Raw genomic sequence first — 15,238 nt, forward strand, 5'->3', positions numbered from 1 at the left:
ATAAACGACAAGATTTTCCTTTTAAATATTTAACATAGCTACATACCCAAGACTAAAATCGAGATCTCTGATTAAGCTGGAATAATCTCACGTCAGTTGATCCACGTGCTTGGTGGTTGTTGTTTACCATCTAGATCCACATGCTTGATGCTTTTTGTGATGCTATTCTGAAAATGATTGAAATATTTTTTTCGGATGCACACATGCTAGACAGGTTTGGCATACGAGAAATGAGAAGGTTTGGGAATCAGTGGAACATCCTCCAATATATCTGTTTCTCTATCTGCCCAATATCTATACTATAAGATTGGATTGCTGTTAGAAGAGTATCTGCTACTCCTCATCTTCGCATTCAGCAAGAAGAAGTTTTATCGTGGCAAAAACAAATGCAATGTAGACGCTGCTCTCTGTAATCATCAACAATGCTTTGGAGTAGGTATGTGTATACGTGAAGAGCATGGGCAATTTATCAAAGCAAAAACTGTGCTGCATAGGGGGATTCCTGAAGCTTGGGGACTTTGGCTGCAGGAGGACAAGCTCATAATACAATTATTGAGCTAGATTGCAAATCCATTGTTGATAGTTTCCTTAAACGTGAAAAGGGATCTTCAAAAGTTCATTTGATCTTGTTGAGATGTAGAGAAACTCTTTAAAATATTTCATCTGGAGGCAAGCTAATCTTGTTCCTAGCAAGAGTATCAAGATTTTATGCTAGCAACCAAGTGTTTTTATTTTTTAGAATAGCAACCAAGTGTTTTTTTTAGAATAGCAACCAAGTGTTTGAGCATATTCCAAGTTGTATTTCTTCTATCATTTTTAATCAAATAAAATAAGTTGCTTTCCTTTAAAAATAAAATAAAAATAATGTGTTTTACTATAATTATAGAATTTTCTTGTATAACATGAATTATCCATATCAAATTTAACTTCTATTTTACATCTCTGAGTACATATGTTCTATTTAATTTAATTTATTTAAAGAATTATTTGCCATTATATATTTAGGCTTAATTACAAAGCAACTGTAAGACTAAACATTGCTGGTGAGAATAGGCCTAGATCCCGACAACGGCCTATTGCCTAGCCTACACCAGGCTAAGGCAAGCCAAGTTTTTTCAAAAATAGGTTAAGCCTAAATTTTTATAGAAGTCTATTTAATTATAATGATCAGGTTTTGGATCATTTAAAAAGTCTTTTCGACCTAACAAGTTGACCTATTTAAGTATAAATTATAATCATTTGTTTAATATTATTATTATATTAAAATTGTTATAATGTATCAAAATATACATTTATTTACCTTTTAAAAATATTTCAAATGTTAACCTACAATAAGAGTCAATCATATAAACTTATGGAGTGATAAATTTATGTTTTAATTAGAGAGGTTATTACAAAAGACTTTTTAACTAGGTTATCTTAAAGCTAATAAACTTATATCATACTATTAATGTGTTAGACTTGACTCTTATAAAATTAGTTTGCCTATTTTCACCTTTATCTCATTCATTGAGTAACGAAAATTTTGATTTTTTATTGATTATAGTTTGTTCACATAAAATTTTTCTCAATGATTTATGAACTTATTAAATGTAAAGAGAAGTTAAACTTATATAAAAAAATTATATGAAATAAGCCTTTAAGGGCCTATTTGGTGGCTAGGATAGAATAAGATAGGATATGATAAGTATCTTATCCTACTTTAATCTATTGTTTGGTGCGCCAACATGATATGATTTGTTTATCGTATCATGTTGGTGTAGTGAATTTCATATCCTGAGGTAGGAGGGGAGCTAGGTTAGAAAGCAATGGGATAGGATAATTGTGACATCCTTTATCCCGATATATATATATATATATATATATATATATATATATATATATATAAATAAAAGAAATAAGAGATCAAATTTAATTAAAAGTTTTTAAAATACATTTAAATACAAGCCTTTCAAAAGGATAAAAGGCTCACATTCACTTTTCTAACACCATAATAAAACTTGTTCAAATAATTAATAAAGTATTTCGGCTCAAAACAAGGTTGTCCAAGACCTCATACAATTAATATAACAACTTATACCCTATTGTCACATTCTATCAGAGCATTGTGTCCCAACGTCCTTCAGCACAAGGTTTCTTAAAGTAATTCACCTAGTCATCTGCTCCACCGAACACAAAGTTCAAGATCATCACATGATCCAAATACAAACAACAGAGGGAGTGAGTTATCACATTCCTAACTAATAGAGAAAAATAAGACAACATATAGGTATAAATATTATATAACAAAATACAATTTACTTGAGCAAAACTCACGTTATTTCACCACATGTCTCATTCATTTTCACAACATTCGCATACTCAATAGTCAAAACACCATATCATCAAATCAATCAATATAGAACAATACACAAGCATTATGCAACAGATACACTAAGACTCAGTCCTATATGCAATGTGGTACCATGTTAATGAAAAACCTCGTCGGGCGCCTAGGAGTACATGACAAGACAAACCACACACTAGCAAGTCAAGTCACTCTTACTAGGTAATATCATAGGGAGACTAGTCAGGTTCAAAGTGTTTTGCGAAAATACTATGTGGGATTGGCACAGGCTTAAAGGAGCATTCAAATCGGGTGATCCCCAAGGCCTACACTCCGAAGAATTCGTCAAGGTCTCTCCCTCCTGATTCAGGTCTAACCTAGAAAACGTTTTAGCACACAGACTCTATTTATGAACTGTACAAAACACACAACTCCTCAATTGTTCTCAAATATTTTTAACTTGTCGCCCTTTAAGGGTCTTAGCATTAACTCGTCGCTCTTAAAAGGTCTTAGCATTAACTCGTTTCCCTTAAAGGGACTTAGCATTAACTCGTCGCCCTTAAAGGGTCTTATAGTCGTGTGATTGTACAATCCACAGTTTACAACTCAATGCACACAACATCTCAATCAAGTACATACTCAGTTTATCACATATAGTCGATTTCAATCACAATGTTATAATCTCAAAATAACATATTATCACACCTCATGAATCATACACACTTTACCTATGAACTATGCAATACACACAATTACTCAATTATTTTCAAAATCATTTTAACTCGTCGCGCTTGTGATTAAACTCGTCGGGTTTGCACAATGGATCCCATCACAATACTCGTCGTGCAAAACTCGTTGCCCTTAAAGGGTCTTGCAGTTGAGTGATTGCATAATTCATAGCTCACAACATAATACACATCTCAATATACATGTATTCCATCATTCATCACATGTTCAATGCACCACATACTCACAATTTGAATCATCATTTCATATCCTCAATATAACAATTTATACAAAAGACTATCACAACCTGGGGAGTAAAATCCCTCAAATAATATTACACAGTTATATCAAAATCATAGGTCAAAATACACAAATATCAATAGCACAATTTATCAAGCAATTCTCATTAAAACATCAATATATTATTTATAATCATAAAGGAAAAATTGCAATTTAATAAACATCCCAAAATAAAATCCTAATTTAATCCTCTAAAGATCCCTACACATGTTCTCACTAACCCCCAATTGTGAATAACTCATCCCTTACTTCTAAGCTGGCTCATGTGTCTTCCGACAGCGATAGAGACATCTCTAACAATTTCCTGAGATTCCTCTAGTTGCTCTGATAGGGTTCCCAAACGTTAGAGAGAATGAGAAGGGATTGAAACCTCCATTTGTAATATCTTCATGTAATTCCTTTTTTCTCCCTCCACGAATATTATCACACAAATCTCAACGGTGAAATTATGTGCAATTGAATTTCAAACAACATATCCAAATTTGACTACAATCCAACGGTTAACGAATCTGGAATCGTAATTTTACCGAAACAGTTTTGGGTTTCTGTGGGAAAATAAAAGGCTACAATGCGAAGGCTATTCCTCTAAGCTCAGGCATGATTTTGAAATTCCCAACGGTGAGAATGCTCGGAATTTGGTTGTGAACCTGGTGCTTAAATTTCACGATGATCCAACGATGAATGAATTCAATATTGTCATTTTTCTAAGACATGTTTGGTGGTCTACGAGAAAAGAAAGGTTGAGAAGGAAAAACAAAATTGAGAGGCGAAGGAGGCGGCTGAGGAGTAAACTGACCTAACATTTTTTCTATTTAAAGCTAGGGATATTCACGACCTATTATTTACTCTATTTATTTATTTTTATTATTTTATAAAAAAGAAACTCTATTTTATTCTCCATCAAATGAATAATAAAATATCCTTTTTATTTTCTCTCAAATCATTATTTTAATTAATAAAGTTATTTCTCCTTATTTATTTAATTATAAAACCTCATCATTTTTTTTAAAAAACTCTATTTATTTACAAATAACAATTCTTTTTAAATTAGTTTACGAAAGTTGAGATGTTACAATAGTGGCTCTCTCCTCTTCACCACACCATGCCACCACCATTATCATTATAGTAGTCATCATTGTCACCGCCATCAACCCTATCACCATCGCCGCTGCCGCAACCACTGTCATTTCCACCACTACTACTTTTTTTCATTATCGTCACCACCACCACAATCTCAATTATACCAACTACCACCATCATAGTCGTCATAACAATCACTACCACCGTCGTTGTCACCACTCACCCCCATTGTTGCCACCGAAACTACCACCACTACCATCATTGTCACCACAACCACCATCGCCGCCATAAAACCACCAACATCGTCGTTGCCACCAATCCCATCATTGTTCCCACCACCATCTATGTCATAGCTACCACCACCACCACTCATTGCCATTACCGCCACTGCAACCATCACCACTTTCATTATCGTCATCGTTGTCACCACCACTATTACCACCACCATCACTGCCACCACTCACCGTCATTACTGCTACCGCAACCATTACCATTTTCATTATTGTCACCATTGTCGCCACCACTACTACCACCACCGTCATCGCCATCATCTTTGCCACCCCCCTATCATTCATATCATGACACACACCAAACATTAGATAGGTTTAAGGCTTATCATATCATGTTCTTATTATGTTCGCTTATATTTTATCATATTCTGACCACCAAACAGATCCTAGGCAGACTAACATGTCAAGCTAGGTTTCCAAATAGGCTATACCAAGCCTAAAAATAAAGCCTATAATAGATAACAGGTCAGACTCTGCCTTGAGTTTTTTAAACAGGCTAAGCTTATTTAACAAAAACTTTGTTCAACCTAACCTATTCTCACCCCTACTAAGCATTGAACTCCTCAATAATAAAGTAATAGCCATTAACTAAAAATAAACAATTAATATTTAATAACTAGGCTCGTGTGGTCATTTTGATCTTAAGTTTATATATATAAAAGCAAATACTGCTTCTCTGTTCCATATCTTATTTAAATAATTAAAAAAAAAAAACATCACTCCAAAATATCCATGTTTCCAAATTACAAAAATAGGAAATATATCTAGTCACATTGAAATAAAAACTTGCCTAAACAAAATGGAACTCATTATATGACTATAAAAGATCCCTCGGTAAATATTACAAATCAGACTTCTCTAGTCAAATTTGCAGAAAAAAAAAACAAAAAACAGAAGGCTCCAAACAGATGTGTAAAACCATGGTATTATTTGATAGACCTTGAAAGTGAATTCTAAGTTAGACAGGAGCAGCAGTCTCTTTGACAGGTTGGTCCTTGGACAATGCTTCCCAGTCAATTTGCCTAAGCATTTTAAATCTTTCATCCAGTGTCACAAAGCCAGATTCAGGAGTTACTACATTGCTAGTCCCAGCTCTATAGAGCAATGCAACACTTGCCCCCATGTCAGGTCCATGGAGTTTGCCAGTCAACAGAAGTCGGAGCGGCATGAAAAGCGATTTTCCCTTGAACATGAAGATGAAAAAAAAATTAAGTTACATATTCGTGACAAGCGAAAATATATTGGGTTAAATGTGTTTGTAGTCCCAGCAAATGAGTATTCATTTTTAGCCCCTAAAAATTAAAACATCCTTTAGTCGTTCATTTATGGAAATGTGTCATATGTGATCCTTATTTGAGTTATTTCCATAAACATAAACAAAAGGCCAACATTTGACGATTTTTGGTGATGTTGCCTCACCCGACACATTTCTATAAACAACAAGGGATCAAAAAGCAAAGATTTATTTTTAGGGACTAAAAACGAACATTGCCCTATTTAAGGGGACTAAAAACGAACATTGCCCTATTTACAGGACTACACATTTAACTCAAATATATTTTATCGATAGAATGCAAGCGATGTTTAAGACTATCAATTCAGCTCACCTTGCGCTTTAGCGATTTTCCAAAGCCTTTCACCCACTTTTGCCAGCCGGTATGGCCTTCTTCAAGTGCTGCTACCAGATCACCACTATCATAGGCAGCCAAGAGGCTAGCAGCAAATTCAGAAAGATTATCTAGCAAGACAGATTCTGCTTCATCGCTGCCATCAACATGTAGAAAGTTGTAACTATTATAATGCATAAACCACCACCATTACGAATCAACACATCATCATGTTCCACAACTATAATATACACAATTACTCCCTTGTCCCTGATTATAAGACCCTTTTTTAATTTCTAGATGCATTCATTATTTTTTTCCTTACATACCCTTAATTATTCTCTCTCCAAACATTAATGAGAAATAAGTAAGTGGATAGAGAGAGAACAAAAAGATAATTTTGGAATAATAGTACAAATAATTGATAAATTTAATATGATAATTACTTTTCTTAAAAGACATGAATTAGTTGAAAGGATCTTATAATTAGGGACAGAGGGAGTATATAACTAACAAGAAGTTGATGGTTTGTGACCCTTAAAAGAGCGGCAAACATAAATTCACAAAACCTATTATATCTCAATCCTGTTCATTTTATAAGGCCAATGACACAATGAAGAATATCCTCTTAGAAGAATAAGAATACGAGCGAGCATCACCTCTGTAAAGTAGAATGCACAGGATAAGAAAGCAAGTTAGCAAGGGCCTTGTCTGCATCATTTATCAAGTCAATCCCATCCTTAAGTAGGTGAACTGCTTCCTGTTAGTCAGCCATGTATCATCACTCGCTTGAGTCCATTGTTACAAAATGTGAAATACCATAATAAATACATCATTATGCTTCAGAAAATGAAACTAAGCCGATTTTTTTGTAAGGAGACTCAATCAAAAAAGCATGCAATTAGATCTCACATCAATAAAGGGCCCATCTGATACTGTGAGTAAGCCAGATGTCTTCCAGTACTCTGCAATAAGTTTGGTCAACTCCTCTGATGGACGTGCTCTTAAATGCTGACCATTCATCCACCTAAATTGAAGACATCAAGGAAATTACAAGGCCATTAATTATTGTTTAATTTTTTGGCAACAATGCTTGAGAACAGCCAATTGAAGAAGTTCAATATTATAATATGACTACATAAACTTTTTTTTGGTGAAAATATGACTAAATAAACTGATTATACATACAAACATGGTATTCATATAAAATGCAACATGTATCCTATTATTGACAAAAAAGAACAAGAATTTCACATTCAGAACAAAAGGCCATCTGAAATTAGTAATTGTATGAAATTTGACCCATTTCACTTCATAATGCAGGATATAGGATTACTTAGGGGAAATAACACACTGATTATTCATATGAAGTAGACAAACAACAGCAAATTACCTTAACTTTGTTGAGTCAAAAATAGCACCACTTTTGTTAACACGTTCGATAGTGAATTTTTCAACTGCGACACAAGAAAAGCATTCTAAAGTAAGAAAATTACCAAGCAAATTTCCTGTTTAGAAAACAAATACATATTATAAGAATAGCATGCCAGAAAAGTAGAGTTCAAACAAAAATCACTAACCAAGTTGATCAAGTGTAAAAAACTCATTTTCAGTCCCATCGCCCCAACCTAATAATGCTAGGTAATTCACCATTGCTTCCGGTAGGTATCCCATCTCCCGGAACTGTGATTGAGCAGTTATTAGAGTTTGAAACTAATTATCATTACAAGAGAATATGTTTTTAGAGAACTTATATAGTAAAATTATAAAGAAAAGAGTCAAGTCCTCATAAGTCATAACATAACTTTAAGATTGATAAAATGGACACAAAATGATGAATCAACCTCACCTGACCCACTGATGTTGCCCCATGTCGTTTTGATAATTTACTCCGATCAGGAGCTAAAATCAAAGAAACATGTGCAAAATAAGGCATTGGAAATCCTAGAGCCTGTAAGCACATTCATGTGCAGATGCAGAACAAAGCATAATTAGTAAGGTAGATTATTGCATAACTTTAGAAAGAAATTAAAAACAAGAATTACAAACGAATGAGGAAAATTTTAAATAAAAGCTTGATCAATGGTTTAAGCCTACAATGACATCTCAATCCTTTGGTTTTGGGAAAAGCTACTTATTGTTGAAAATCAATACAACTTGGTCAACACTCCTCCCACTCAATCTCATAAATCAACCAAGGAGAACTTTTTCCAATCTTCTTTTGCTACTATATTTTCTGATTTGAAATATGTTTATCATGTTGTCCATCATTCTGGGGTTATAAATTTATTTGTCTCTACTAAACACCATATCATGTTTCACCCTCTTTGGCATCATTAAATGATGAGGACAGCAATTTCTAAGAACTTATTCCAAAGTTATCAAGTGGGGAGTCAAAAGGAGGAGGTTAATATTCTGCAATATGCAGACGATACGCTGTTTTTTGGATCTGCATCTACAGATAATATTAGAGTCCTGAAATCTGTACTTAGAATCTTTGAGATGGTGTCTGGCCTCAAAATTAATTATGCTAAAAGCCAATTCGGGTGCTTGGGGAAATCAGAATCGTGGTGCAGGGAGGCAGCCCTTTTTCTCAACTGTGGTCAGCTGGTTATCCCCTTCTCCTACCTTGGAATTCCAGTGGGGACAGCATCTAAAAACTGGAACGTGTGGCAGCCTATCATTAGCAAGTTTGAGTTCAAACTAAGTAAATGGAAGCAGAAATGTCTTTCCATGGGAGGAAGGATAACTCTCATCAATTCTGTTCTAACAGCTCTGCCCATTTATCTGCTGTCCTTCTTTAAAGTTCCTAAAAAAGTGGTCAATAAGCTAGTTTCAATTCAGAGAAACTTTCTTTGGGGAGGAGGTTCTGAGGCAGCCAAGATTGCTTGGGTAAAATGGGATACTATCTGCCTTCCCAAGATCAAAGGGGGGCTTGGGATTAAAGACTTGTCCAAGTTCAATGAGGCCTTGCTTGGTAAATGGGGTTGGGATTTGGCAAATAATCAACATCAGCCTTGGGCAAGAATATTAATGTCTAAATATGGAGGTTGGAATGCTTTATGCTATGGCAGAAATAGAGCTGATTTTTCTCCTTGGTGGAAGGATTTAAGACATGTTTTCCAACATCATCAACATAGTAATTGCATCTTCAATAACTTGAAGTGGAAGGTGGGTGATGGGACCAGAATTAAATTCTGGAAAGACAAGTGGAGGGAGGATGATTTAAGTCTCCAAGATAAGTACCCAACCTTATATCAAGTGAGCACTCAACAGAATCATCCTATTAACTCAATGGGCCTCTTAAGTGATGGTAGATGGGAATGGAAGATACAATGGAGGAGGCACTTCTTTGACCATGAAATTGACATGGTGGCAGCATTCATGGCTGACATTGAGGCTGTTCAGATTCATCCTTCAAGCCAGGACTATCTCACATGGGGGGGGGGGGGGGGGGGGGGGGATCCTGCTGGTCACTATTCCACAAAGTCTGCCTACAATCTCCTTTAAGATGAGGGTAATTCTATTGCGGAAGACAGCACTTCCAAGATCATTTGGAGACTGAAAATCCCCCCAAGAGCAAGTGCTTTCTCTTGGAGAATTTTCAAGAACAGACTTCCTACTAGGGATAACCTAAGGAGGAGACATGTGGAGCTGCCCTCTTATAACTGCCCTCTTTGCGATCAGGAAGAGGAAACAGCTGGCCACATCTTGTTTTCTTGTAGGAAAACTAGACACCTTTGGTGGGAGAGTTTGAGATGGGTTAATAGAGAGGGTCCTTTCTCTATTGAACCCAAAAGCCATTTTCTGCAATTCTCTCTATGGAGTGGGAAAAGCAATGTAGACAAGCGATGGGAAGTTTTCTGGATAGCTCTATCCATGTCTATTTGGAAGCATAGAAATGCCTTGGTGTTTCACAACCAGGATTTCAACTCTGAAAAAGTTATGGATGAAGCTGTGTTTCACACCTGGTCTTGGATCAACAGCATGGAGAAAGATTTCCATAGTCATTTTAATCAATGGTCTTCTAGCTTAAAGGAGGAAATGTCTTAGGGCCTTTTCTTTTGTTGTATGGGTATCCACTCTTTGTGGTTTTATCTTTGTAGGTGGGGCTGGCAGAGTACTGCCTGTGTATATTCTGTTACTCCTCAGTACTCCTAGTACTGATTATCTTTTAATACTATCAGATTTTTGCTGTGCATAAAAAAAAAAAATGCCTTTCATATAAAACCTCTCTTGTATATCATAACCTAGACCACTGTTTACTTTCCAAACATTCCAGTTTTCTGAATTCCTACATACAATTTATCATCTCCATCTCTGTCACTCCCATTCTTTCAGATCAGATTTCACACTTCCAATAGAACATTTAATTTTTCTTCACTACCTCCATTCAACTCCCCGTTCCCCAAAAAACAAAAATCAAAGAAGAAAAATCATTATTCTTCCTGAATTCACTGCATAGCAAGTTATTAATTAAAGTTAACGTCAGATAAAATTCATCGATAATTTTGCCCCCCCCCCCCCCCGGTTCATAACATCAACCGCCATAACAGAATGAGTTTTTCAAAGCAATAAGAAATTAAGAATATAGCAAGCATATAGGTAGATAATATATGAATCACTTCTAAAAAATACAACTGGAATTTTATCAATGATAACATACATGCTGATCTAGACATTTTCTGACAATAGGCCAGGATAAATACCAAGTTCAATCAATATCTTAATTGAATTCATTCTTAATTTTGGTATTGGCTTGAATTGAGAAACAAACTATGCTATACTCACTTTGAATTTGAAGGGAAAATTGATGCTGTAAAAGGTGATACGTATGTCTATATGGTTTTTACTTTACCTTATATATCAATGCCTGCCTCAGAGTGTTTGGTAAATGCTCCTCTGCCCTGAATTAAAAATATTTCACAGAATAAATTAGTGAAAAGTATTTTCTGAAACATTTTGATTAACTAAAAAATTATAAATACTACCTGATCACATGGGAAATTGCCATGGTTGCATCATCCACCGTTACACAAAAGTTATAAACAGGCTGACCATTACTCCTCATTATAACAAAATCTCCAAGTGTATCCAAGTTCCAACTAACCTTCAAGATACTACCAAGGTAAGTTAGTAGCCAGTCAATGTTATTTTGAAAGAAATGTTATGTATCTTTTTCCATATTTTGTTAATGATTGGCACATCTCAAATGAGGGAAAAAAACAAAAACAAATGCTTAAATATGTTTTGTCTGAAAATTAGCCAATTTTTATTTATCCCCAATGAAAAATATTTTTTTCCATTTGATCCCTAACTTTAGTCCTTGCCATTAGATTTTCCCCGTAAAGTGATGACACGGCAAAATCAGGTTATGCACATGTAAGTGACCTATTTGTCATGTCATCACCTAACTGAGAAAATATAATGCCACTGACTAAAAGTTTTTATGTCAATAAAATTAAGAATCAAATGGAAATTTTTTATAGGAACAAAGATCAAAATTGATCAATTTTTCAGGAACAAAAAACATTTAATCCAGAAGAAGGAAAAAAAAGCTAAATTCATAGCATTATATTAACCTTCTGTTTCTAAAAGGATCATGGATAGAAAATTATAGGACGAAATAAAATACTTCCATGATATCAGTTGATTTCTGGATATGAGATGAAGGTGACATACATTTAAAGAATTGAAGTCATTTATTTGTACCATTAATGAAAAAAAGAAAGTAAAAACTGAAAAAGGATGGAAAGAACTCACTTCGCCTCGTATTTGGTCATTAATTTTTAAACTTCCTTTAGGGACTCGAAACCGATATGTGTAAGGAGTTCCTTTTTCTAGCTCCTCTTCTACTTCCTCATTTGTTGCACTGGCCCATTTACCTGTGTACACTGGAGGCAGTTGCTTTAGTTTAGCAACCTCCTTCATTTTCTCTAGTTCCTGTCAAGATGAATAAAAATCAAGATTAACGGGTAACCTTGACACAATTATGACCAAAGATATAAAAGTCCCAAAACTAGTTCAGTAAAAAATGACCAAATTCCAGTGGCCCAGCCTCATAATGTCATACTTCTTTTTAAGTGGTACACATTCCAAAAATAAGAAACCTTAGAGAAAAGCATTTTTCAATAAACTGAACCAAAAATTGAAGCTAATGAAGCTTTTACAACAGATCAAATCTTTCAAAAACGAACAGAGTAACAAAATACAGCCAAAGCGATTTCCTGTTTCAAATTTGAATGCTATCGATGATGTGCAATTAAGGGAAAGTTGTTACATGACACATTTTGAAGCACAAGGGCAAAATTCCCGCTTCATATCTTAATTAAGTGGGTGCTTTGTATTAGCTTATTTCAGTAAAATATATGTTTTTTTTTTTCAGCAGCTTCTAAACTAAGTTTCACTAGTAATTTGAATTTTCAACTGCATGAATTTATTACACACTCTTAAATATATATATAGGGTACAAGGAGTGGGAGACAGCTGTTTACAACCACACAATACAGCTGTCTCCTCAATACAGATTTATACACAATATTTTAACCGTTTTCTTTCTTAGAGAATTGCTTCTCATAATTTGGGACCATTTCTTCAAGCTTAAAAAAAGCGGTTGTATGACAAAAAGTACTAACAAAGCATTTTAGAGGGGTTTACTTTTTTTGTTTTGAAAAACTTACATAATTAGCATAAATATTTTGAAACAATTTTTAATTAAAAAAACCGTCTTTCATAAAACACACAAACAGTAGGCACTAAAACCTTCCCAAATGCTAAGACAACAAAGGCTACATTACAAACAAGGTCCAGTCTAGAGCAACACATTCACTTGAAGCAAGTTCCAAAGTACCTCATTAGAACAGAAGCAGCGATAAACATGACCGGATTGGTGTAGGTTCTCCGCATATTGTTTGTATAAAGAATTCCTCTCAGACTGCCTATAAGGACCATAATCCCCTCCAACACCAGGCCCTAACAAATTCATCACAACCCACAAAAATACACACTTAACCATAAACAAAAATTTCACCAAAGCAAAACCATGAAAAATGCGCACGGAAAAAGATTAGTGAACACCCCAATGTAATTTGTCACCTAGAAGGGAAAGAGAGGAGAGAAATGTAGATAGATTAATGATACATGAACAACATATCAGTTCAAACACATCATTAGCACTTACCATTTTTCTCTGTCCCTCTTTTTATTGCATCCATTTACCTATTATGCTTACATTTTGCTTTCTTCTTTTTCTTTATCTCACTAGGTGTCAAATGTCGAATAGGTTTTTGGTGTCTACAAATTATTTTTGATGTAGAAATAATAGGTGATATAATGTGACAAGAAGAAAGAGATAAAAAGGGGTGTCAAATAGGTGATTATAATATAGAGGTATCCATATATCATTGTTCCACAAGGAAAAATATTAGTGGACATCCATTGTTATGTTATGCAACACCTAGAGAGAGAGAGAGAGAGAAAAGAGGGATAGAAAAGAGAGCAATAAAGATATAATGAGTTTCTCAAATGTCATTCAGGAGAATATAAGAGGAGTGCTAGCAACACACTCAGGAGATTAAAAAAAGAGAGAGAGATACTATGATCTCATTCAGTAATTCAATTATCTTATCTCTTCTAAATGTTCATTTTCATGTGTAGGTTTCATTTTCCTTAAAAGTTTCTATAACATAGAGGTATCCATATATCATTGCTGAATTCACAATCACTCACTCACTAACCTTCATCCCAATCAAGTCCAAGCCAAGAAAGATCTTTGAGCATGGCCTCCTCAGACTCCCTACTGGACCTCTCCAAGTCAGTGTCCTCAATTCTCAGCACAAATTTCCCACCTTTGGACCTGAAACCACACCCCAATACGCAAAGCATAAAACTCAAAATTAACGAAGACCCAGATTTTAAAATCGAATTTTTAGGTCGAAAAAAAGGACCTTGCGAACAAGTAGTTGAAGAGGGCCGTTCGGGCACCGCCGACGTGGAGGTTTCCGGTGGGAGAAGGAGCGAAACGAACGCGAACGGGTGGTGGTTGTTCGGAGAGAGCAGAGACTGAGAAACGGCGTCGTTGGAAGAAGAAGGTGCGAGGGGTGTGAGAGTGGTGGAAAATGGGAGGAACTATCACCTTCGACCATGGCATGCCGCCACACAACAGCGCCATTTTCTCTGTTTTGTTTTGCTTCACACTGGATAATGGGTTTCAAAACTTTGGTTTTTATTTGGTTGTCTAGACCGAGAAATAAAAATTAAAAAAAAAAAAAACTTTTCTTACAAGTTAAATAATAGTTGTTAACCATTAAGTCACTTCATACTAGATTGGATTCTTTTAAGCATGGTTTCCACATATTTATTTAGGAGACTGAAATCTTGTTTGTTAATGAAATAAATTAAACAAATCGTCCCACCAATTTCATGACATTAATCCTTACTATGTTTTGACTAATATAAGTTTTTTGCATGTTGAGTCAAATTAAGCTAGAGACTTTATTCCTGGTGTCTCTCCATCAATTTCTTTAAGTTTTAATCTTGTGATCATACTCCTTTTGGAACTCAAAGACTTTGTTTTCTCATAAGATGTCAGTGGAGTCCTAAAAGCAACATTCTTTGATGCCATCATTTATGGTTGAGACTAGGATGGTATGATCGTCTTTGAGCCTCTTGGATGAAAAAACATGTGATTAAAGGAAAAAAATCTTACTAAAGATGATCAGTCAGATTTTTCAAAAAGATTAGTCATTGATAAAATTGATAAAGAATCTGTATCAATAACATGATTTAAAAAAAAGTAGTTATAAAAGTAATAAAAATATAAATATTATTAAGGTGGTGTCATGTTAGGTGTGTCGCTATTGGCAACTGGTTGATATTTTAATGAGTTCAAATAATATGATATAATAATT

The 15,238-nt window shown here is 34.7% G+C and overlaps 1 protein-coding gene and 1 pseudogene across 1 annotated transcript; both read right to left on the bottom strand.

Annotated features, from left to right (window-relative positions):
• LOC114406414 overlaps positions 1–15,238 on the bottom strand; it is a 57,486-nt pseudogene that overhangs the window by 17,805 nt on the left and 24,443 nt on the right.
• Positions 5,375–14,542, bottom strand: LOC114406413 (glutamate--tRNA ligase, chloroplastic/mitochondrial-like). The gene is made up of 13 exons (XM_028369106.1): positions 14,276–14,542; positions 14,066–14,184; positions 13,180–13,301; positions 12,093–12,272; positions 11,321–11,439; positions 11,188–11,236; positions 8,179–8,280; positions 7,910–8,012; positions 7,723–7,786; positions 7,242–7,356; positions 6,989–7,089; positions 6,330–6,486; positions 5,375–5,905 (listed from the first exon to the last, which is right to left on the bottom strand). The coding sequence occupies exons 1-13, from the start codon at positions 14,497–14,499 to the stop codon at positions 5,681–5,683; spliced, it is 1,680 nt and encodes a 559-aa protein (XP_028224907.1). The 5' UTR covers positions 14,500–14,542; the 3' UTR covers positions 5,375–5,680.

This window comes from Glycine soja, chromosome 3 (genome assembly GCF_004193775.1).
Source record: "Glycine soja cultivar W05 chromosome 3, ASM419377v2, whole genome shotgun sequence".
In the NCBI taxonomy this organism is placed as follows: Eukaryota; Viridiplantae; Streptophyta; class Magnoliopsida; order Fabales; family Fabaceae; genus Glycine; species Glycine soja.